The sequence below is a fragment of the Cutaneotrichosporon cavernicola genome, assembly GCF_030864355.1.
Source record: "Cutaneotrichosporon cavernicola HIS019 DNA, chromosome: 1".
In the NCBI taxonomy this organism is placed as follows: domain Eukaryota; kingdom Fungi; phylum Basidiomycota; class Tremellomycetes; order Trichosporonales; family Trichosporonaceae; genus Cutaneotrichosporon; species Cutaneotrichosporon cavernicola.
Genome location: NC_083393.1, coordinates 2633800 through 2656242, shown reverse-complemented (window position 1 = coordinate 2656242; position 22443 = coordinate 2633800). Strand labels below are relative to the sequence as shown.

The 22443-nt window shown below is 60.0% G+C and overlaps 10 protein-coding genes across 10 annotated transcripts; 3 read left to right on the top strand and 7 right to left on the bottom strand.

Moving 5' to 3' along the window:
* Positions 1-528: 528 nt before the first annotated feature.
* Positions 529-2421, bottom strand: NHP6 (uncharacterized protein; the record flags this gene model as incomplete). The annotated part of the gene is made up of 4 exons (XM_060604304.1): positions 529-559; positions 596-922; positions 1754-1757; positions 2406-2421. The coding sequence occupies 4 exons, from the start codon at positions 2419-2421 to the stop codon at positions 529-531; spliced, it is 378 nt and encodes a 125-aa protein (XP_060453534.1).
* A 380-nt stretch (positions 2422-2801) lies between these two features.
* Positions 2802-3833, bottom strand: CcaverHIS019_0109850 (uncharacterized protein; the record flags this gene model as incomplete). The annotated part of the gene is made up of 1 exon (XM_060604303.1): positions 2802-3833. The coding sequence occupies one exon, from the start codon at positions 3831-3833 to the stop codon at positions 2802-2804; it is 1032 nt and encodes a 343-aa protein (XP_060453533.1).
* Positions 3834-4360: 527 nt separating this feature from the next.
* CcaverHIS019_0109840 (uncharacterized protein) lies at positions 4361-5139 on the bottom strand (the record flags this gene model as incomplete). The annotated part of the gene is made up of 4 exons (XM_060604302.1): positions 4361-4435; positions 4471-4707; positions 4742-4838; positions 4967-5139. The coding sequence occupies 4 exons, from the start codon at positions 5137-5139 to the stop codon at positions 4361-4363; spliced, it is 582 nt and encodes a 193-aa protein (XP_060453532.1).
* Positions 5140-5844: 705 nt separating this feature from the next.
* CcaverHIS019_0109830 (uncharacterized protein) lies at positions 5845-7255 on the bottom strand (the record flags this gene model as incomplete). Its single annotated transcript, XM_060604301.1, has 5 exons — positions 5845-6528; positions 6567-6710; positions 6785-7027; positions 7063-7131; positions 7238-7255. The coding sequence occupies 5 exons, from the start codon at positions 7253-7255 to the stop codon at positions 5845-5847; spliced, it is 1158 nt and encodes a 385-aa protein (XP_060453531.1).
* A 175-nt stretch (positions 7256-7430) lies between these two features.
* Positions 7431-10160, top strand: CcaverHIS019_0109820 (uncharacterized protein; the record flags this gene model as incomplete). The annotated part of the gene is made up of 1 exon (XM_060604300.1): positions 7431-10160. One exon carries the CDS (start codon positions 7431-7433, stop codon positions 10158-10160), a length of 2730 nt encoding a protein of 909 aa, XP_060453530.1.
* Positions 10161-10932: 772 nt separating this feature from the next.
* On the top strand, positions 10933-11751 carry CcaverHIS019_0109810 (uncharacterized protein; the record flags this gene model as incomplete). Its single annotated transcript, XM_060604299.1, has 1 exon — positions 10933-11751. One exon carries the CDS (start codon positions 10933-10935, stop codon positions 11749-11751), a length of 819 nt encoding a protein of 272 aa, XP_060453529.1.
* Positions 11752-12228: 477 nt separating this feature from the next.
* CcaverHIS019_0109800 (uncharacterized protein) lies at positions 12229-12493 on the bottom strand (the record flags this gene model as incomplete). Its single annotated transcript, XM_060604298.1, has 2 exons — positions 12229-12405; positions 12458-12493. The coding sequence occupies 2 exons, from the start codon at positions 12491-12493 to the stop codon at positions 12229-12231; spliced, it is 213 nt and encodes a 70-aa protein (XP_060453528.1).
* A 617-nt stretch (positions 12494-13110) lies between these two features.
* On the bottom strand, positions 13111-16646 carry SWI6 (uncharacterized protein; the record flags this gene model as incomplete). Its single annotated transcript, XM_060604296.1, has 5 exons — positions 13111-13215; positions 13393-13925; positions 13960-15675; positions 15710-16254; positions 16630-16646. 5 exons carry the CDS (start codon positions 16644-16646, stop codon positions 13111-13113), a joined length of 2916 nt encoding a protein of 971 aa, XP_060453527.1.
* Positions 16647-17467: 821 nt separating this feature from the next.
* Positions 17468-19953, bottom strand: CcaverHIS019_0109780 (uncharacterized protein; the record flags this gene model as incomplete). Its single annotated transcript, XM_060604295.1, has 2 exons — positions 17468-19279; positions 19849-19953. 2 exons carry the CDS (start codon positions 19951-19953, stop codon positions 17468-17470), a joined length of 1917 nt encoding a protein of 638 aa, XP_060453526.1.
* Positions 19954-22070: 2117 nt separating this feature from the next.
* Positions 22071-22425, top strand: CcaverHIS019_0109770 (uncharacterized protein; the record flags this gene model as incomplete). The annotated part of the gene is made up of 2 exons (XM_060604294.1): positions 22071-22142; positions 22273-22425. 2 exons carry the CDS (start codon positions 22071-22073, stop codon positions 22423-22425), a joined length of 225 nt encoding a protein of 74 aa, XP_060453525.1.
* Positions 22426-22443: the final 18 nt, after the last annotated feature.

Genomic DNA, 22443 nt, shown 5'->3' with positions numbered 1-22443 from the left:
CAACAAGCCGACAGTCCGACAAGTGGCTATATCTACGTCCTGACAATTGCTGACATGCAGACGGGAGACGAGCATTTCAGTCGCGATGCACAATACAAGCCGACCCGCTAGATGGCCCATGGTCGACATACCAAACGTCCTTTGAATCGCTTTGAAAAGCATGATCAAGCCCAATTCTACGACAAACATTACGTCACAGATTCGCGTTTGGTCTGGGGCCTCCTCAGTTGACAACAGAACTGATTCCAGACGGCGATCTGGAGAGTTTATACGGAGCAACAACCCCCCACTGGCCCATGCACCGCTAACGCTGAACGCTCGAATACACTGCATAAGGCCGCGCGAAGACAGAAATCTTGCGGAGGCAAACAACGGCGCGGTCGAAAAAGGGCAGGGAGAGAAACCAAACGAAGCCAACTATAAAACAGAGCCGCCGCGGTGGTCGGCTGTGCTCAGAACGAAGGGGTGTGGAGGCGGGTATCGAAGGTAGAGCGGGAAGATGAGGAAACTCGATGCGGGGCGCAACGCCTAGTCGCTCTCCTCCTCCTCGTCGTCCTCGCTAACAGTCAGCTACGAATCAAGGGGAGGAGCTCACCTCACGGCCTTCGGGGCCGACTTCTTAGTCTTCTTGCCGTTGGCAGCGTTGTACTCGGCCTTCTCTCTGGCAGCACGGTCCTTGTCGGCGTGAGCCTTCTCGTCGTAGGGCTTGCGCTCGGCGGGCGACATCTCCTTCCACTTGGCACCGAGGAGGCGGCCAATGTCGGCGAAGGCAGCGTCCTGGTTCTCGGACTTGATACGCTCACGCCAGTCCTGGACGAAGAACATGTACGCGGAAAGTGCGCGCTTGGGCTTGTTCTTGTCCTTCTTGACGCGGGTGGTCTTGGTGGTCTTCTTCTCGGCCTTGGCGGAAACCTTCGGCATTCTGTGTGGTGAAAGGAAGGTAAACGAGGTCGGTGGGTTCGAAGAAGGTGCGAGGAGAGTGATGCAGTGGGGATGGAGATGGTTGAATGTGAAGGGTATGCAGTGGTGGTTTGGTGGTTAGGATGAGACGAGAAGTTGCGTGTCAGTGTTTATGCACCACGGTGGAATGGAGAGTGGATGTGGATGATGAGGAACGCGAATGAAAGGGAGCGAGAGAGATATTTGTTGTTGTTGTTGTTGACAATTGTTTGGGTGTACAAAGGTGGTGGAGGTGGGCCACCCCCAACTGGGGGGCAGGAATACGGTTCTGGAAGTCGGGCGCCATAGGGAGGCCTACCCGAGAACTCTGCCTGTGGGCATCCCCTCGAGGATCACGCGGGCGTGCCAAGCGGTGCATCCACGCCGCCTGCACATGCAGAACCGTCTCAGCACACTGAGAGGGTGGGGGAACGCGTCAGGTGCGAGAGAGAAGTGTGTGGGATGATGTATGAGGTGGATGGATGACAAGGAAGGTGCGCGTCGCTGCCTGTGGTGGATACCGCTGTGGCGGCGGGAGTCTATCCTGCACTCCCTGGACTGCTCAGAGTGCTGGGAGAGTGCAGACAAGTGGATTGGAGGGGTTGATGGTTGTGCTGGATGCAGGCCTCCACCGGACGAAATCAGTCGCCACGCGTCGGGGCCTGGGTTACAACAACAACAGTGCGGCTGGGTGGTGGGAAGGAAGGTGGATGATAGATTGTGAACGGGGCGAGAATGAGAGTTTTTGAGCAGTGAGGAGGGGTGTACGGATGGTGACCAGGGTGTGGGAAGTGTGGTTGGATGTGTTACTCACGTTGCTAGTGTTTGTTGTTGTTGGGTGTTGGTGGGTGGTAGTTTGTAGGTGGTGGTAGGTGGGAGTTCACTGGGTGAAGGGTGCGGTTGGGTGAGGATGTGGTTGTACTAGAGAGGGAGTTGAGTAGTACGAGGTGATGGGTGACTGTAGCCTGTTGTATGGCAGGAGGGTTTGACTGAATTTCAACCTGCCTGGGTGCAGTTGGGTGGGATAGGTTGACTGGGGGAAGGTTGCCTTGGGGCTTGCCCTATCCCAACAGGCGGCTCTGTTTGGTGACCCCCTTTGCCGAATCAAACAACGCACTAGGCGGGTATATGGAGCTTACAGGCAGTGTAACGGCAGTGGCAGTTTTGGGTGGCGCACTCAAATTCCTCTCGTCTCTTACCCTGTTCTAAACCTATTGGGTAATAATTTCAGGGAATTCATAGCCTGACCTCTCTCACACACTGCCCCCCAGCTAATCCCCCTATGTGCTCTCACCTTCCCTCTCTGCCCTCTTCCCATATAACCTCCACACTATCATCACCACTCCCGCTTCCGCTGGCTGCTGGCTAGTGCCAGGTGCCACACCCAAGCAAGATCAAAGATCAAATCAAAGATCAAACAACGTGATCTGGCACCACGCGGTCATACGTCGCTTCCCATATCTCACCCAGATCCCACCCCATTTTTGCTATATGCAGGCAGAGGTACTGTGCGATCAATCGGCTGTGGGCTGTTGGCTGTGGGGCTGTGTGGGAAAGCATTAACCCAGAATCCCCGATCCGCGAATTCCCGGGCTGATCCGATCCCGTTGATCTCGCGCCTGTCTTCTTATCGGGCGCTTTGTCGTGCCGCAATGATAATGCAATCAGGTGGTCTGTCGTAGTAACGGGAGGCGAAGACGACGACCAGTGGTTTCGCGCCTGCCGCAGCTACCCGAAGCTTCGATGCGGTTGCAGATATCACTCGATCCGCCGTGGCGATCATGCTGGACGCACCAGTGCTTCGCTCTGACAACTCCCATCGATTGTACACACGCTACATCGTACAAGTCCTAAGGTCACAGTTACAGATCGAGCGATTTGCCTCGCCGTCCCTGGGATACACTAAGTGCGCGCAGCGGCCCGCGATTGAGGCTCGGCGCCGAGCTCCACTTGCGGCCGCGCATGAGAGGGTGGATCTGCTTTGCGTGCTTGCTCAGGCTGAAGATCGACACGTTGTCGCTCTCCGAATCCTCACTCGAGTCTGAGAACCGGCTCTCAAGCCGATCGTGTAGGCGGCGCGTGCGCGGGCGCAGAATCAGATACGGCGGGATCGGGCTGTCGTTGTCGTGGTCCTCGACAGCCATTCCGCTCATGCGTACTGGCGGAGACGAGGAGCGCGTTGGCTCGAGCGCAACACGTCCCGAGGTCGCGTGGAAACTCTCCGCACCAGGGGAGCGGTGCGGACGCAGCGGCGCGCCACTCGTGAGCCCGCGCAATGGGGGCTCACCATCGTCCTCTTCCTCAATGTCCTCGCGCTGTCGCCGGATAATGTTGGAAAGGAGCGAGCGGACGGCGTGTCGTAGTGTCCTCCGCTGCGATTTGGGGTTCGCATTGGTAAACGCTGGCGAGCAGGGGCGAGCAGAGAGGAACGATACGGCGTCGTCGGCAATGGAGAGCGGCGTCCATGGGCGTGGTGGTGGCGGGAGCATGGGAGTGTTGGCGACGAGTGGGGATGAGGGAGGAGTGCGCGGTGCGCGGACGAGGAACGGCTTGATGAGCGACGAGTGTCGTCCCCGAGGGTGCTGAACGTGGGTGTGGATCAATGGTGGTGGTGGACTGGAAACGTTGCGGTGGCGGGGGTACGTCCCACTGACATTGTTGCAGCGGCGCGTCCCACTGACATTGTGCTGACGTCGTGTCCCGCTGATGTTGTGTTGGCGACGGCTGAAGGCGCTCGTCTTGCGATGGGCGTGGTGCTGGGGAAGTGGTAGTGATCGCTTGTTGGAGAAGTGGAGCATACGTGATGACCGCGCTGGCGACCTCGGCGAGTCGGGGTAGTGAATTGTGGGAACGGACATGGGCATGGGCATGGGGAGGAGTGTGAGGCGCTCCATGGTGGGAGATGAGGTGAGAGACTTGGCTTCCTCACACGAGAGCCGGTTTAAACGGAGCGATGAGAGTATGAGGGTTAACGGGTGCAACCGCAATGTTTGAGCTGCGATTAAGAGCGAGGTGGCTGGCAGTTTCGCAGCCTGAGACGAGTCACGAGAGTCACCGAGCCAACGAGATTCCCCGATGCTTTGTCGCAGGCTCGCAAGACGTTTTGCTCGCAATTGCTCGTGGCCTCGACAGGGTGAGCCGAGGGGAGGGGAGAGGCGTTGCAGAGGACCGAGCGTGACTAGGCCCCAGGGTTGGATGTGCCAGTTAACATGTGAACAATGTAAAACTTGCGGCCAGCCAACCGCTCGGACGCGCGATGTGACACTCCACGCCATGTACCGTGGTCCGTGCGTGGTGCACAGGGCGGAGCCGACGGGCAACGGTGGCGAAACCGACGTGTCGCCCTCACCTCGCCTCCTTCGCTCGGCTCGTAACTCCGCCCCGAGTGGGGATAACCCCCGCGCGAAACAAAGAGAGATCGTCACCCCACCACGATCCAAGACGGGGTGTGCGCGGGGTCAAGCTCGACTCTTGCAGGATCAAACATGGCGATGAACTGATGTCAGGGACAGCCCGATGGTTGAAACGTACTTCGCGCCCTGCATTTCCCACACCGCCACCCTCACTCCCGCCAGCCCCAGCAAACATGTCACCCTCCGCGTACACAGCCGCCAGCGCCCATCGCTGGAAACAGCGCATCAGTGCGCACACGAGCGTCACCGCCGCTTTGCCCGTGTCGTCGTGGACGAGCAACGGGTGGTTGCGCGTGTCGAGCAGGACACTCAGTGCCTCGAACAGCTTCTTGCGACCGGATGGCGAGAACAAAGCCTGCGAGTCAGGTCAAGCGCGCAGCGATAGTTACCTCTTCATCGCTCAAGTCGAAGCGGTACAGTGCTAGGCCGTGTTGTTGAACAAAGTCGGCACCGTCGCGGCGGTACTCGTCCGCATTCTCGACGTACCTGGGAGTTAGCGAAGCGAGCTAGAGGGAAGGCACGCCGGCTGCCGAACGCCAAGCGTGTCCCGGATGGATACCATAAGCACCTCCGAGTGAACGTCGGCAGAGCACGCCAGAGACTCGACCACTCACACCACGGCCTTGAGCCCCAGCCTTGCGAGAAAGCTAAAATTGCGCCGGTTTGGGTGCCCAGAGCGGTACACTCCTGGCGCTACAAGCGCAAAGTTGATCGGCGGCACAAGAACAGGTGGCGGAGACAGCGCCTTGACGCTGCTAGGCTGCAGGGCCGGCTGGAGAGTCGTCATAGCAATTGAGGATGTTGGAAGAGATGACGATGATGATTGTTTGCCGCTGAAGGTGGAGGTCCCACCCAACTTTCTCACGGTGGAATGTGGTAATCAGTGCCAGCTATCTTACATTCAAGTCAAGCTCGACATTCTGCTGTCTGCACATCCTCGTTCGCCACAGCATCGTCTCTGCTGCTCGATAAGACAGAACAGCGATGCAAGAGTGTCCAGATTGGAGATTACTGAGGGGGACAGGATACGCCCCAACCGGGGCCAAGGGCTGGGTGGGCTGGTCTGTGCGCCGAAGCCTCTGTGAGCCAGCGGAAGTACGTCTGCAACTGACAATCGTGTCATAGGACAACGGACGAACGTGGGTGAGTAGCTATCGATGCGCCTCGGTGCCTCGGTAGCCCAATGAACGATGGTCCCATGCCCAAGATTCCACATCGATCCATCGCGAAGCAACTGGCGGGCCGCCGCCAAGCTTTGAAACCCAGCCTACTTCTGTCACCAAAGGACAATGGGCTGATGGATAGGGTTGTTGTACCGCAAGGCCCCCCGCTTAAGACTCAGAGAAGCACGCCATCTGCATGAACCGGAGATGGGCCTTGGTCCTGAGAGCAATCCAGCCAAGTCATTCATGCGATGAATGAATGTCCTTCCCAGGCGAAGCTTATGCTATCCAATCCCATGCCTACAAGATACAACCTCAACATCTTGGTGCTACCGCCGGCGTCCCAGCCGCCCACCTCCACCTGCGGCCATCCGCCGCTTCATTTCGGCACGTCGCTTATCCGCTTCAGCCTCCTCTTCTGCCTCCTCGGCCTTCTTGTCCTTCCTCTTCTTCTTCTTCTGGGTCGGGATCAGCGGATCCTGCGTGCTCGAGGGCAGGTCGGAGGCCGATGACGGCGGGTCAGACGGCGGGATGGGCGGCACACTGGGAGGCAGGCCGGTGCTCTCAGCAACTAGGACGCGCTTCAGCGGGGACGTGCTGCGCGACCGTCCCGGTTCGGTGCTAGCCCCACGCGAGACAGGTCCGGAAGAGGGAAGGATACCTGCGGCATAGTCGTAAGCACGTGTGCGTTTGGCTGCCGGAGTCGGGGAGGAGGGCGGAATCATGGGTGGTAAAGCCTGGGAGGCAGATGCTCTGGGCGGGGTAGGTGGGCGGGCTAAAGGCGTCCGCTCAGGCGACGGGGTGATTGCCGGCGTCGCCGCGGACGGCGTAGCTGGCGGGATGGTGCGCTCCCTCTTCGGCACCGGTGTGAGTCTATGTGATGCTGGGACGGCGGCTGTAGCCTTGCCCGAGGCCGGCGGCGGCGCACCTGTCACGCGTCGTAACGCACGGGCAACTCCGCTGTCGGAGAGCACAGCCGCGACAGCGTCCACTGGGCGCTCGGGGTCGGCTGGCTGCTGTCAGAACCAGTGCGCCGGTCAAGCTGACGTACCTCTACACCGCGGTCCTGGGCCATGAGCACGCTGAAGGGCGAGAGAAGGTGCTTGGCGATGAAAGTGAGCGGCTGCCTCCCCCGCATCTCGGTCATATTGAACTGCCACGCGAAATCTCCAGAGCGGAGGAAGTAGACGGCGTCCTGCAGTTAGCCTCGTCTAGCTTTTCGTTAGCCGCATCGCCCTTGTGTGGGCGGGAAGGAACGCTCCAACTCACGAAATAATCGTCCGTTTCGGCTTCCACGCTTGCGTTCCCCCAACCCCCTTCAAACGCGTCGGCCAGCGACCTCAACGCGGCCTCAGCTTGCTCCATTCCAGCATCAGTCTCTTTTCCTTCCCTCTCCGAGACCTGGGCGAGACGCGTTGCTACCGACGCGCCGAGCAGCGCCTCGAAATAGACGGTCTCGAGATCTGTTGCCGCGAACAGATACCCTTTGCGTTCGGGGTAAGGAGCGTTTTTCTGCGTTAGCTGAGATCAGAGTCATGAGAGCTTACGAAGAGAAGGGTGCGGCCGTTGGAAGTCTTGGCCACCCAAGGGGCTTTGGAAAGCGCGTCGTCGTAGCGCTGGTGTCAGCTGGGAGATGAAACTGATCAAGTTGGCAGATGCTACGCCGGGCCCACGCTAAAGTGCGTCACGTTATAAAAATGCGCGTGAGCCGTCGCCACTCACCTCGCTGTACGTCGACATGACTCGGGTCGGGGAAGGTGGGGAGTGAGAAAGCAAGCGCGACTGGTTATTTGGTTCGCAAGCGAGTAGCTCTCACGGCCACGTGGATTTGGTACCGCATCGACCTCCACACACACCCCTCCACGCTGGTCAATGTCGACGCGCCGTTCGACAATCTCACATTAGATCCTGGAGCATGGCGAGCGCAGCAGCTGGCGAGCCAGCTGTCGTCGACCTCACCGACCCACCACTGCTGTCCGAGACACCCGATCCTCTTACCTCGCTCGGCGCCCTCGCCTCCGCTCTCGACTGTTACGACGACGATGTCCCGGCGTTCCTAAACACCATCCTCGCGCCGCACCTGGCCCCAGCTCTGCCGTCGGGCCAGATGGCGCCTGACCTCGGCCCCATAGACCGGCAGCTAACCGAGTTGCTGACCCGCCTCTCCCTCCTTTCGCAGGACACGTCCAGCGCGCTTGAGCAGAGCATCCACGACATCAGCCGCAACGTCCCGCGCCTGACGTACGACCTGCAGTTCATGCGCGAGAGCGCCGTATCCCTCCAGTCCTCCCTGCACCTTGTGCAGGACAGAGTAGCGCGGCAGGCAGCGCCGGCGGAGGTGGAGGGCGACGAGGCTCGAACCCACCGCGCCCTGGAACGACTGGGCCACCTCGACAAGCTGAAGACGCGCATGGAGAGCGCGCGCGATATCCTCGCCGAGGCCGAGAGCTGGAGCACGCTCGAGGGCGAGATCACGAGTCTCGTCGCCGAGAAAAGCTGGACCAAGGCTGGCGAGCGGCTCGCCGAGGCCGCAAAGAGCCTGCGCGTCTTCCAGTCCGCCGAGGGCGAGTACGAGAGCAAGTCTTCCCTGCTTGTGTCGCTGCAGAACGAGCTCGAGACCGCCCTCAGTGCTGCTCTCAAGGACGCTATCGCTCGCGTTGACACACGCGAGTGTGCAAGCTTCCACGACGTGTTCCGCATGATGGACCGCGGCAGCGAGTTCCAGAACTACTACTTTGCCGCACGGCGTGCGCCGATCTCCAAGGCATGGGCCGAGGCCGTGCTCTCCGACGCCGACGACCCCTCCTCAGAGGAGGACGGTGTGCTGTTCGCCACTTTCCTACCACGTTTCTACGCTACTGTCCTGACCACATTGAATGCTGAGAAGGCGCAGATTGCAGCCATCTTCCCCGCGGAGTCGACCGCCAACGTGCTCGGCTCGTTCTTCCAGGCTGCACTCGACGACCTTTCGCCGTCGATGGATTCTCGCCTCTCCGCAATCGCCGAGTACCACGGCGCGCAGGCGCTGCCTGAACTCATCCGCACCTTCAAGGCGACCGAGGAGTTCGGGCACTCCGTTCAAGGTGTTATGGACAAGCTGTCGGGTCTCGACCGCCGCGTCTCGCATGTCAGTGGCAGCCTCTCCCCAGCAGGCCCTGCATCCCCAGCCGCGCGCTCGCGGCGCGAACCCAGCTTATCTAGTCCGTCCTTCGCCTCGCCACACCCGCGTCATATGAGTGTCTCGCATCGGTTCTCCCGCACTTTCTCGTTTGCGCCGGAGGTCTCTTCGCCAACGGGATGGGAGAGCAGCCTCTACGAGCCCTTCCTTGACCTCCAGGTGTCCTATCCATCCATGGAGAAGAAGTACCTCGGTTATCTGCTTGCGAATGACCCGCCCCTCAACGGCGAGATCAGTGAGGAGAATCCAGCGCGCACCCTTACGAGCCGCGCGACGACGCTCTTCGCCCTGGCCGAGGACGCTGTAGGACGCTGCGTCGCGTTCACGCACGGGTACGGCGCTCTCGGGCTCCTTGATGCGTTAGCCGGTACCGTTGCGGCTTTCCTGGGCGACAATAAGGGTATCATTGAATCGGCGCGCGCCGCTGCACGCCGTGGGGCCGGACATGACACTCTCGACCTCGAGGGGCTCGACTATTCCCCGCAGGACTGGGGCGCGTTCCAACTGGGGATGCATGTCCTCGAGGCGTGCCAGGACGTGCGCGACCGTCTCGAGTCGTTCGAGCGCAGGCTGTATACCGCGCTAGCTGGCATCGGCCCGACATTGGCAGTGACGCCCGCCGACGGTCTTATGTTCCAGCGAACAGACACGACGCTCGGCGCGATCACCCTTATCCAACAGAGCACGCTTAATAGCGTCGAGCTGCACTCGCTCATCTCTGGTCTCAGCGGCGACGCCTACCCCCTCCCCGCCGCACACGAGGCGCTCTCGTCATTTACCAGCTCCGCCCAGGTGTTCCTCCAGAGCATCATCCTGCGGCCTCTCCAAAGCCACCTCGACGCGTATCCCGCTCTTAGCGTATGGTCGCAGCCTGAGAAGCCCGCGCGGCGCGGCGAGCTCGCCATCCCGTCTTTCTCTCTCTCGCCGACTGACACCATCCTCCGGGTGTCGGAGGGCCTGCTCAACCTCCTGCGCGTGTTTGAAGTATACGCCGCGGACGACGCCCTGGCATTCTCCATTGAGACCCTCCCCTTCGTTGACGTCGACTCCCTGCGGGAGCTCCTTGCTCCGAAGGAGGAGGAGCGTCCATCAAGCGCAGTGGGAAGTGGACAGGCCTCACCCGGACCAACCACTGCCGTCACCTCACTCGCGGCGGCTACAAAGCCGACACTCACGCCCGAGGCGGTCCTCTCGACCTGGGTGTCTTCGCTCGCCCTTTCTCTGCTATCCAGCCTTACACGCACGACCCTTCCCGCCATCCGCACACTCACTGCGCCCGGAGCGGCACAACTCACGAGCGACCTTACGTACCTCTCCAACGCGGTAAGAGCGCTCGATGTCGAGTGGGAGGATCTGGAGCGGTGGCGCGAGGCGGCCGAGTGCAAGGACGAAGGGGAGTGGCGGAGACGAAGCGATGGCAAGGGCGCCTGGGTCAACGTCGGGCGGTTGAGGAGTTGGACGGCGTAGCGAGCGACAGCGGCTAGCCTAGAAGTAAACATGTATAGCATAGCATCTGCGCGTGTTTGTGGTGAGAAGGATGGCGGCTGCCCGAGTGGCAACGAATTGGGCGATCGTTCAGAACACCGCCTGAGGATTCAGACCTGGTTGCCAGAAGCCTACTGCGGAACAGTTGGAGTTGCCACAGCGCAACACTACCTTGCCTCGCACCAACCATAAATGCAAACCCATCAAACTCACCCAAACACCACTGAATCTACACTCTGCTCAACCATACACGTACCGCCCGCGCAGAGCTCAATATCGGACCGGGACCAACAAATCTGCATCCACCGCCTTTTCCACTCCCTCCAACGGCCCACTCCTTCATCAGTCAGCTTCATTGTCACCTCCCTCACCTTCCAACACGCAGCAATGCACAGCAATGCGCAAAAAGCAGGCGCTGAACGCGCTCACGACCCCTGCCCGACTTGAACGGACGACCTCCAGGATGCTCTCGACGAGAAGCTGTATTCCTCATTGGAATCTGACACTCTACCAACTGAGTTAAGGAGTCGTTGATGTCAAGCTCCCTGGCAGGGTGTCGTGATTCTGAGTGGTGCCTGGAGAGCGGTAGTTGAACTGTGGACTAAAGTCAGTTGTCAAGTAGGTGTCGGCTCGAACCGAGTTTGCCGGTGGTCCTCCGGAACTCGGTGTGATTTCGGCGATCGGCCCGATGTTGACACTTCCACCTCATCTCTGCTCTGTTCTGCATCTCTTCACTACTCAACTGACATCTAACATGGTAGACATAACGTCGTACACTCCCGGAGCACCCACAGAGGCACTGCACGCAATCTGGCAGGCCACGCTCGGGACGAATCCCCCCTACGTCCTCCCGCACTCCAAACTCCACGCCCTACTGAACTATCCCACGGCGCGCGTCTTCGTCGCCTCCCTCTCGGAAGAGGTAGTAGGCTGGGCGCTAACCTACACCATCCGCTCGGGATGCGCGCCCGACCCGAAATCTCAACACCTCCGCGGCGGCCTCGCGGTCCTACTCGTTCATCCCAACCACCAGAAGCAGGGGATTGGTTCGACGATCCATTCCACCGCCATCGAGTATTTGGAAACCGCAGTACGGGGGAGCTTTACTCTCTCTTCGCCACCAGCGAAAGAGGGGGCGATCCAGCTCGGTTCGGCGTTTCCACGTATCTTCCCCGGCGTCCCGGAGAGCCTCCAACATGAGGCCGGCTTTTTCCAAAAGAGAGGCTGGAACCTCGGCGAACGCGCGATAGACCTGTACGGGGCTCTCCCGCCGACAGTGGAACTTGGACGCTTCATCGCTCTGGCAGAGGAGAGGGGCGTATCTTTCCGTCCAGCCACGGCGGGGGATAGGCAAGAGGTGATGGAGATGGAGTATGCCGAGTTCGGGGCCTTTTGTGGCTGGCCAGACCTGTTCCCTATTTTCTTCGACGCCGGCCGAGAAGCAGACATCTATCTCGCATTACGCGAGGGCCGGGTCATTGGAGCGACGATCGCCGCTATGCCAGGTAGTCCGGCACATGAACGCCTCGCGTGGCCCGATACCCTCGGTATGTCCCCATACAAATTGGGCTAATATCAGGAACGGCGTGCGGCGCCATCGCATGTGTTGGTGTCAGTTCTGCCGCACGGGGAACTGGGGCTGGAGTTGGGTTGACGGCTGCCGCTATGGTTAAGCTTGGTCGCCGTGGGGCGGACGGCGTGTTCATTGATTGGGTTAGTATGCGGGGGTTTTATGAGCGGTTTGGGGTGAGCGAGTGGGAGGCTTACGTTACTGCTTCGCGGGTTGTGACTTAGGTGATTATTGACAACGTACCTCGCGGATGCAATGGCATATCTTGAGAACGAGACTCTTCTCTCATGTTAGAGCAACTTGTCCCAGTCCGACTTCCCGACTTACTGTTAAGTATCTAGGCAAGTGCTCTCAATAGTGGCCACCTCTAGCTGTCCTAAATTACAGGCGTCAGTGGCGACCAAGGATATGTACTTGTTAAACTACTTCTGCATCAACCTGTCCAAAACTAAATATCTGCTTCGCTGTTGGAGATCGCGCCTAGGCAACGTTGCGGTTCGTGTTGTCGGACGAGAGGGCATCGCCAACCTTCTGCGTGGTCGACTTCTCCTGCTGGGGCTGGACGGCCGAGGCAACAGCGTCGGCCTTGCCCTTGACAAAGTCGCCGGCCTGCTCGAGCATAGACTTCTGCGAGTCGGGCTTCGTAGCCGAGGAGAGCTGGTGTGAGTTGATGATTTGAGGAATAAGATAGGTGCCACACTCGACTCACCTTGTCCCCGAGTCCCTGGCGGCCGATGTCAGACATTGTTGGAGTGTTGAGTAGAGCGAGGGGTGTAGTGGCGAGAGAGAGAGTAGAGAGAGCTTTGAGGCGTAGAGAATGGAGAGTTGAGAGCGTGCCGCTCTGCTTATATGTCCCAGAGGTTGGTAGCGCTGGCTTGCTTCTGCCTTCAACGTGCTGCCACTCGCCAACGTGGCATTGTTGAAAGGTGGATGACGTCACGGTCACAACAGGCTCAACGTCATACCCTTTCCATTTCCCACATGCTTCAGCTCATCTACCTGTCCATGCCGTGCCTACTCTCCTGACTCGGCCGACAGTGAGAGCGCGGAGAGGTGAATGATTCGAGCTCCATGGCTTGGCTGCTCTCCCGGCTCCACACAGCACGTCATGGCCATGCCCACCGACAGGTCCCGTTCCGTCATGGTGAGCAGTGGGGTCGCGCGGACACCACTTGTACATTCCCAACTCCGCCCGCAGTGATTCCGCACGTCAGAGTCCATACGTCATACAAGCACATACGACAATCGTGACAACCCTGTCCGATCACACCTCCAGCTCCGCAGCAGCCCGCCCCCTTTCCGTTCAGAGCGGTCGTGATTGGCCAACCATGGCCCTCTATGACGCCACGACGAGCCCGCCGCCTACGAAACAGGGGCACGCCGTAGTCTTGTAACCAGTCCCGAAATGCGGGAGAGGTCGATAGCCCGTCCATCCGACTCCACTGCAGTGGTCAAGCCGTCGAGCATCTAAAGTTAGTACAGGTAAGGTTAGGGACTGCTAGGAGATGCGTCATAGTCGTGGCAGGCCGAGACTCGACGCGCGTCGCGGCGGTGCCGCGTTGCGCCATTCCCGCGGATCTGTCGACATCCCTGCGGACTCACTCCGCCCCGTGTGTCGCAACACTGGTGTCCAAGCCAACTCACATCATCAACCTGGTCCACCGAGACCTTCGCACACAAAGCAATGACCTTTCGGTACTTGATCGCGCGGTCCGCACCATCGCCCTCCAACTCGGCCGCTCGTTCTTCGAGGAGCTTGGCTGCCCGTTCCTCCCACGCAGCGATGCGACGGAGCGCGACGAGCGCACCCTCCTTGTCCTTGGCCGGGAGCGGGAGGTCCTCGATCTTCTCCTCCTCGTCAGCTCTGGGGCCCGCGCCGGGGAGGAGCGGCAGCCCAATCCCGAACGCTGGCGGCGGCGCCGTCTCGCCCTTGAGCACCGTGCGTCCCGTCCAGTCGGCGTCCGGTGCGTCGAGGGCGCGTTTCGCGTTGGCCGCGCGTTCAGCCTGCTGCTCCAACGTCGCGAGCTTTTCCCGCGCCGCGTCGACCTGCTGCCGTTTCTCGGCGAGGGAGCGAGTCGCGACGCGCACGTTCTTCTCCACCTCAGAAAGCGCAACCACGTGCTGCTCCATCTCGTTGCCGAAAGTGTTGTTCATGGCCTCGAAGATGCCAGCAATGTCTGCGGTCAGCTCGGTAGAGGTCCCAGTACTCACTCTTCAGAACGTCCTGGCTCCGTTTCTCCGGCCGCTTGACCTCGCTCTTGAGTTGTCCTACGACCGCCTCCTTTGTCGCAACCGTGAGTGCGTCGACCTCAACGCCAAAGTCGACGGGTCTGAGGCCCAACTTGTTCGTCTTGATCTTGTCCGCACCAGCGTCGAGCAGTAGATTCACAAGCGGCTTGGACCCCATTCGCGCAGCAACGTTGAGCGCCGTGTCCCCGCGCAGGTCCTGAAGATCCACGAGGAGCTTAAGGCTGATACCCTCGGCAGGCGACCCGCCGTTGAGCCGCTTCTCCTTGTCCTTGCTCTGCTCGCGCGCGACGTACCCCAACACCTCGGCCATGTATCCCCTCGCTGGGGCCTGGCGGCCTTTGAGGCCGGATGAAAAGGCAATGTGGTGGATGACGGAGCAGTATGCGTGGTCGAGAGTACGCACGCTTGCGCCGAGGTGCTCCGAAAGAAGCTCGCCGAAAGTGCCTGCGTCGGCGTGGTTCGTCGTGAGCACCGACCGGATAAGCGGGGTCTCGCCTGCATAGTTACCGCGGTGGATATCGGCGCCAAGCTCGACCAGCTGCTTAATAATGTTCATGTGTCCCAGCGCGCACGCCCAATGCAGCGCCGTGTGGCCCTGTTCGTCGATCACCATGTCAATGTCCCAGTCCAGCGTGGCGTCTGGCGCCATCTCGAAGACCTGCCGCACGTCGACCTTGCCGCTCGAGAACAGCGACAGCAACTGCTGTCTGCGTCGGTGCGACTCGGCGCTGAGGCGTGGCTTGAACGGCTTTGTGCTAAGGCGCAAGTTGGGAGGCAGAGGTGGCTTGTCACGCATCTCGTCGTCGTCATCGTCGTCGTCGTTTGACGTAGCCTCCTCCTTCCCTGTCGAAGGAGCAGCGTCACCGGTTCGTTGGCGCTTGACAGGTGGTTCTCCGTTTTCCCCTTGCTCACCGCCAACAGCTGGTCGCGGAGCGCCACTAATCGGTTGCGGCTGGCCGAACTGGTCGACGTACACGTCAGTTGATGGGGGTGGTGGCAGGCCCTGCATTGGACCTGGCCCGCCGTGTCCGTTGATGATCGCTGGTGTCTGCAACTGCGGCGGAAGCGGCCCCTGTTGCTGTTGTTGCTGCTGTTGTTGTTGCTGTTGCGGTGGCTGTTGCCGCTGCTGCATCTCGATGGGACCCTCGAGACGCATCTGCTGCTGCTGCGGCTGCGGAGGACCCTGATCAAAGCCCATCTGGTGCATTGGGTGGTGGGGATGCGGTGGTCCTGGGTGGCCGGGATGCTGGTGGTGGAGGGGCTGCATGCCGGGGTGTGGCGGCGGCTGTTGGCCTGGGTGGAAGAACATCGGGCCTTGCTGCATGTGCTGGCCTTGCGGAGGCGGGTAGAGCATCTGCGGACCGCCAGGGCCCATCAACTCAGGTCCCCCTGGTCCCATGTGTTGCTGAGCAAACTGAGGAGGAAGGGGGACGTTGCCAGTGTGCTGGAAAGGCGACATCATGCGGCCGCCCGAGCTGGTCGAACCGGGCGGCATCATGCCAGGGTGCCTGCCGGCGGCCGCTTTGTTGGGGGTGTTGCCACGCATCGGCAGCGCCGGCGGGCCACTCGGCGACGGCACAAAGTCGAAGATTGGCGCTAGATACTGTAACACGCCGACCTGCTCAGCGAGCGCGCGCCCGCGGTCGAGCGGGATCCATGTCCCCTGGTATTTGCCGTCTGTTGTTAGCTCAACATGCTGTTGGCAACTCACATCCACCCTGTACCTTCTCGTGCTGCTGCGACTGCACTTGCTTCTCGAGCATCTTGGTGCGCACACTCTTAGAGATGCCCGCGACCTTGAGGATCTGCGTCGCGTTGACCCAACTGTCCGCCATGCGCCGCATGACGCTAATGTTGCGGATCATGGCCTCGTAGACCGGGATCTGCGAGTACGCCGACGCGTACACTTTGACGTTACCAGGTCCACCAATCTCGCCCTGGGGCACCTCGCCGGGTCGTGGGCCCATGACTGCCTGAAACACATTATGCTGCGAGCTTTGCGGCGTGTGCGTGCGCGACCCGCGCCTGCCAGGTTGTTGTTGCTGCTGCTGGGGTGGGGGAGGGCCGCCGTGCATCCCACCAGGCGGGGCTCGGATCTGCTGCATTTGCGGGTACGGGTGGTTGGACATCTCGGGGGAAAGGGCGGGGAGGAGGCCTGGGGCTGGCGAGGCGCCTGTGGGTCCAGAGTTGGACATCGATGGGTTCGGATGGCCCGGTTGGCCTTGCCCGTGCTGTTGTCCCAGTTGGCCTTGGAAGCTGGTGTGAGCGGGACGAAACATGTAGATCCGTCGCGACATGATGAACAGTGTAAACAGTAACGCCACGACTTGAGAGCGACTAATGTGCGCCTCGTCAACTCCACTTCCCCTTCGCCCCCACGCAATGAAGCGCGACGCGGCCACTAGTGCAAGGTGGCAAGGAGGGAACACGCCTCCACCGGGTCTCACGCACGGCCCGGCTCATATCCACCAACGCGCTTACGCCATGTGCGCCATGTCCGCCGCCCTCCACCCTCGCGCCTGCGCGTGCCCATCCCCATCCACTCATCCACTGCGTCAACGCATCCACCGCGCCCGTCGGCGCTATTTGGCGCGTCGCGCGACAGACCAAAGCATTTTATATGATACTTACTTGGGCTTTGCCTCCATCGTGATTGAGAGGCAGTATCGCCCGTGGTGGTGCGCGTTCGGAAGCGCGGGAGGTCAAGATGCGTGGGGGAGTGTTGGGAAAAGTGCGTAGACGCGCTTAATATATCGAGTACTGTTCTGAGTATTCGTGGGTGTGGATGTGGTTAGGTGTAATGAGTGGGTATGAGAATGAGAGGGAGGGGATGAGGGCGATTGGGGCGGGACGCGGGGTTGTCTGGTCGTCAGTCGTGTTCAGCCCCCTCATTGCCATGTCCTCCCTCCACACCCCTTCCCTACCCTACGCGCCTCCAAAGGATCCAAGGAGAGGCGCGTACTTGCCTTGATTTGATCCCGCTATTACCACATTTGCTTCAATTGCTTTCCGAACCTCCATTTGCCCGCTTTGGGCAATTTTCACATGCACCACTACTACCTTGTCACAAAGTCGAAAGAACCTTCGATGTCTAGCTCAACATCGTTATCAACGCAGTCTAGTTTCATGCAAATTGTGTTCCAAGACAGATTTGTGTTCGGTCTTCCAAGGCCCAGTGGCGAGTTGAATGTCCAACATGCTTCTCTTCGCGTCGCGCTCCACCAACGCGTATTTTACAACCCTGGGTCGCGTCTTTTACCCTGCTCCTTCTCATCCGATGGCTCAATGCTCATCATCAAAACAAACAACAACCACGTCATCCGCACTCACAAGCTCGAATACTCGTCCTCACTGGCCACACTTGCCACGGCCACACTCTTGCACAACACGTCGACATATCGGCAAGGGTTCATCAAAGCAATAAACACGTACGCGCCGGCGCGACACGCGTACTAGACTCGTACAAACATTAAATGCCACCATAAGCGTCGTCCAGGCTGTCTGTCCGAGCATGGGCCTGGTTGGGAGCGCTGATGGGGGCCCCAGGCGCGGAAGCGGGCGTCGGAGAAGGGACAGTCTGCTGCTGCGGGATCGCTGGGAGAGGACGGGGCACTGGCGCGGCTGCAGGAACGATAACAGGAACGGCTGTCACGATCGAAGGCGAGGCCGTAGGGACTGCGACGCGTTGGGCAAACGAAGTCTCGGCGGAAGCGAGACCGTCAGGCATGAGCGGCATGGTCGACGACGCAGGCGTCGGCACCTCGACAAGGGGCGACAGAGGGACGCCATGCTGGTAGGACACGACCGGCGGGAGGAAGGCCTGCTGCTGCTGCTGCGGCGAACCCGGAGAGAGAGGAGCAGTTGCCGAGGGGCTGGGAACACCGGCGGCACGCGCAACCTCATCGTACATGTGGTTCGAGTCGTCGTCATTGCTGAGCGCAACAGGACTGATGAGCGGACTCATGGGCTGCATGGTCGGGAGAGGCTGAGGCGGGTGGATGATCGACGCGGGCATGGACGTGACCGGCGAGATGGCACGCAGGTCCTGGGGCATGCCAGAACCAGAGTGGCGGGCCTCAGCCGTAGCGAACGACTCAGGCGGGAAGTTGCCAGGCTGCTGCTGACCGAAGTGGCCAAGATGAGGGGGAGCAGCCATGTGGTCGTCGGCGTAACGGTCGTCGGCGTACATCTCGGCAGCAGCAATGTCGTCGTAGGACTGGGGAGGCTGAGGACGGCCGAGCGGGACGGGAGCCGGAGCAAGAGCAGGAACGGGCGCAACACCAGCGAAGGTTTGGCCAGGGCCAACCAGCTGGCGCGGTCCGCCGAAGTTCTGCTGGTGGTGAGGCGAGTTGGGCGAGTGCAGCGACCCCAGAGGAGACATGCGGTTGGCGTCGTCAAAGGGGTTGGGCGCATACTGCTCCTGCTGGTGATGATCATAACCCCACTGTCCGTTCTGCTGCGTCGGGGTGTACGGGCGCCCGTTGGCGTCGTACGCCACAGCAACGGGAGCGGGGTCAGGGTACGGCCCACTGCGGACGCCAGAGCCGTAGCCAGCCATGTTGTTCTCCATAGCCGCCATCGAGTCGGGCCGCATGCCGTTGTCGGCATAGTAACCGTGCTGGGGAGGCGGCTGGAAAGCTTGACTTTGCATAGAACCAGCCGGTGGCAGACCGCTGTAGAATTCCTCGTCCGAGGCATTTGTCTTGGGATCATTGCGGTACGGCGTGACACCATTGTCGTCGTTCATCTTGGTCCACGCGCTCGCGTTGTTGTCGTAGTTGCGTTCCTTGTACTTGCGGTAGAGCCAACCAGCAACGCCACCAATGACGATGATGCCTGCAATGAGACCGATGGCGATGCCCGCAATGCTTCCACCAGAGAGGCCCGACGAGGACGATGCAGTGGCAGGGGGAGCCGTAGGGGCGGCTGACACCTTTGGTGTGACTGTCCTAATGCCCTGCACGGCAGATGACGAGGAGCGAGTCGATGGCGGGGGTAACGACGACTTTACCGCCGAGGATGAGCTTGCACGAGCAGACGAGGAAGAGGGCGGTGGAGCCGGCAGGGGGGCTCCGACCTTGCCTGTGGCCTGTGGAGCTGGCTGAGAGGTGGTAGGAGCCGGGGGAGCCGACGAGGGCGGGGGCGGGGCCGCTGCCTTCGGGGTAGTCGATGCGGCCGGCGCTGGCGCCGGCTTGGTGGTCTGTGCAGCGGGAGGGGTCGGAGCTGGAGGCTTCGGCGTATCCTTGGGCTTGTCCGGGGTTGCGACCGGGGGAGGTTTAGGCTGATGTCAGTGCGTGTTCACATGTGCGTTGAACGCGAAAACATGTGCTCAGAATGGAGGCGGTCCGGGTTATCCATTGCGTACCCACACGCTGGAGGCATACAATATCCGCACCTCCGCATCAGTGCAGGTCATTTCCCCGCCATGTTCCTCTGCGGAGGCGGGTCTAAGTGTGCGCATGTGGGAAGGATTGAACAAAAGAAATGGGCTGGACGGTTCGGCTTCTGGTCCCTCCTTCCTCGGTGGCCCTGTCAACGCCGCTATTATCATCGACTCAACTGCACGCTCAATCTTCCCAACTGGCGTGCAGTCGCAGCTTCATTTCGCGAGCGCAGATTCCAGTCCCACGATCCCCCGACGACATAACACAACAGGCGGCTCGTGCGCGTTGCCGTTTGAGCACCCCGAAACTGCAGAGCCGCCACCGCAGAGCCTCTCATGCGCTGTCGGCAACACCCTGGCCTCCAGGCTACGCAGCGCGGCCACGGCACACACGTCCACAGTTGTCCAACCAATACACATCCGGACCGCCGGTAACATTCTGGCAACACCTCCGCAAACCAGCTCACATTGACCTCGGCCGACAGCGACGCCTGGATCTGGCTGAGGATGTCGGGGTTCATGCCGACCTGGCGACGGTGGGCGCTGGAGCGGCCGCGAGGTCCGTGGGCCATGGTGGATGCGGATGAAGAGAAATCGAACCGAAGGGCAAAGAAAAGAGGTCGTGAAGAGATCAAGGCCGGGCGGGCGGGGTCGAGGCTCTCGGAAGAGGGGAAGAGGGGGAGGGAGGGATGTCGGCGTGTCGACGTCGTGAGGAGGAAGCGAGTGTTAACGGCCAGCCGTTTCTCTGTGATTGAAAGGAGAGTTGTGAGTGAGTGAGTGTTGTGATGGGGCGAGAGTGATAGATGAGGAAGGAGGAAGGATAGGAAGGTCGGAAGGGAGAGCAGCTGGGGGCAACGGGGGGAGGGGGAGTACGGGACTCGGGACGACGTTGCACCTGTTGCACCTGAAATGCTAGTTCACTCTAACAAAGACGCGATGGGAGGGGGAATGACGGTATCAATTGATGCCAGAAGACAGGGGCCCAGGGAACGCGTCCACTACCCCATGTACACCCTGTCCACCAAAGAAGGCAATAACGCGTTCATTGGGACGCTTCCCCTCACAGATACCGTTACCTACAAAGCTGTCTTCGTCATGCTCGTCAGACTCACGCTTAACGTCAGTAACACCACGAAGCAAACACTGACCAAATCATGAATACAGGCTTGAATCGACTTGTGTAATAGACACTGGTAGGTACATGTGTATGAGGACAAGCTTCCACTGCTATCAGTTTCACGTCGTCAATCAAGAAACGACTCCAGGGACTACCCTGATGTCCCTGACCCACGAAACTGAGATACCTGCTCCGCCCTCCGCCCTCCGCCCTCCGCCCTCCAGTTTCGGGGTGGCCTCTCTGCCTCGAGTTGCGTCCCACTTGCTTGACTTGGCTTGACTTGGCATAGGCGCGTGGGTTATGACGAGAACACAACATGGCAACATGGCGGAATACAGCGCCTTTGGACTCGGGAGTGGTAGTGTCAGCAAGTGAGACAAACATGATTTCGGGGGTCACAACGAGCAGATCTGGGTCCTAAAGCTCCAATGACCAGTCGTCACGGCCAAGTGCTAAATTAAGCTAGTTGAGCAAGTGAGGTAGCTGGCGAGGTGGGACTAACGTAGAGCTTGAAAGGCCCAAAGGACCACACCGAAGAATGACAGATTGGACGTCCCTTGCACTGCCTTTCCATTCACATGTCCGAGCGGCGCCGGATGGACGGGACTCTGCACATGATATATGTGGGTGTACGTGAACAACTGAGTAGCATAGGTGAGCTTTGTGCACAACCGGTGGAGACGAGCGGACGTGGAGATGGAGATCTGACCTCGAGCGCCACATCCAGCGACACTATCAGCACACAGCAGTGACACACCGCTCACGTCACCGCCACACTTGCTCTCCTTGGACTCACGGCTCCCTCCGTTATGAGGTACTCGTCGCAGGCCAGGGGAGGCCCGTGCCCGTCTCATCGGCACCTCGGATCCTATACCTCCTCATTTTCCCAATGAACATCTCCTCCTTAGCTCAGTTGGTAGAGCGCGACACTAGTAATGTCGAGGTCAGTCGTTCGAGTCGGCTAGGAGGAAGCAAGCAAGTGATCTGGAGTATCACGCTCTTCTCTTTTGTTTGGTGCAGGGCCTGCAGGGCTGGAGGAGGTGCGAACCTTGACAGGCCTCGGCCGTTCCAAACCAAAGTCGGTAGCTGTATCTACAGTTCGTTAACGAGGTAGCCGAGAACGTTGCGATGTTGGCAAGCTTTTTGCGATCTGGCAACCAAAGATATGGCGAGGTTGGCAGATCGGCGGATATCGGGGTTGAACATCCGCTTGGTAGAAATCCAAAGCGATCAGTGGCCTGCAGAAGTGTTTGCCATTCAACCTCTGTCGATTGAGGTTCCTGTTCCATGTCTGGTCTCCCGAAATGGAATCCATGCGCTCTAGCACCATCCCGTACAGCCCGTACCCGCCGTACGACAAATACGACAAATGCTACTTAGCAAGCGTCACCTATTACAGCACCAAACGCCGGGAGCCGTGCCTGATGTCACACTACCGACTCTCGGCCCGCCCCTGTTTGCCATCTTGGATCTGGGTGCGGATACTTGAACACTGTCTACCCAATATTATGCAGTGACAAATCCTCAATGCGTTCGCCACTCATCTTCCTTTTGCTGCTCCAGTTTGCAATCATGTGCCACCGTATGACCTGTCCCAACGACGGCAAGCCGACCTGGTGGGGATGTGGACACCACATCGAATCAGTGAGTCTGGTGGCTGGAAGAGGAGACACCACGTCCAAAGGCAACGGTACATGCAGTCGACATGCGCAACAGTTGAAGACGCGTAGACACAGCGCCAACCCTTACGTGCGCAGACCCCGACTGACCCAAGGTCCTCGCCGACGTCCCCGTCGAGGAGCGGTGCACATGCGAGCACGTGCCGATCGTCAACGTACCCGGCGTCAAGTTTATGAAGACGGTCAAGAAGCGCGAGCCGGGGAAGAATGTTGCCGACGCAAGTGCTGCGGTCCGCGATGGGCTGTAGACCAACGGCTCACCCCAC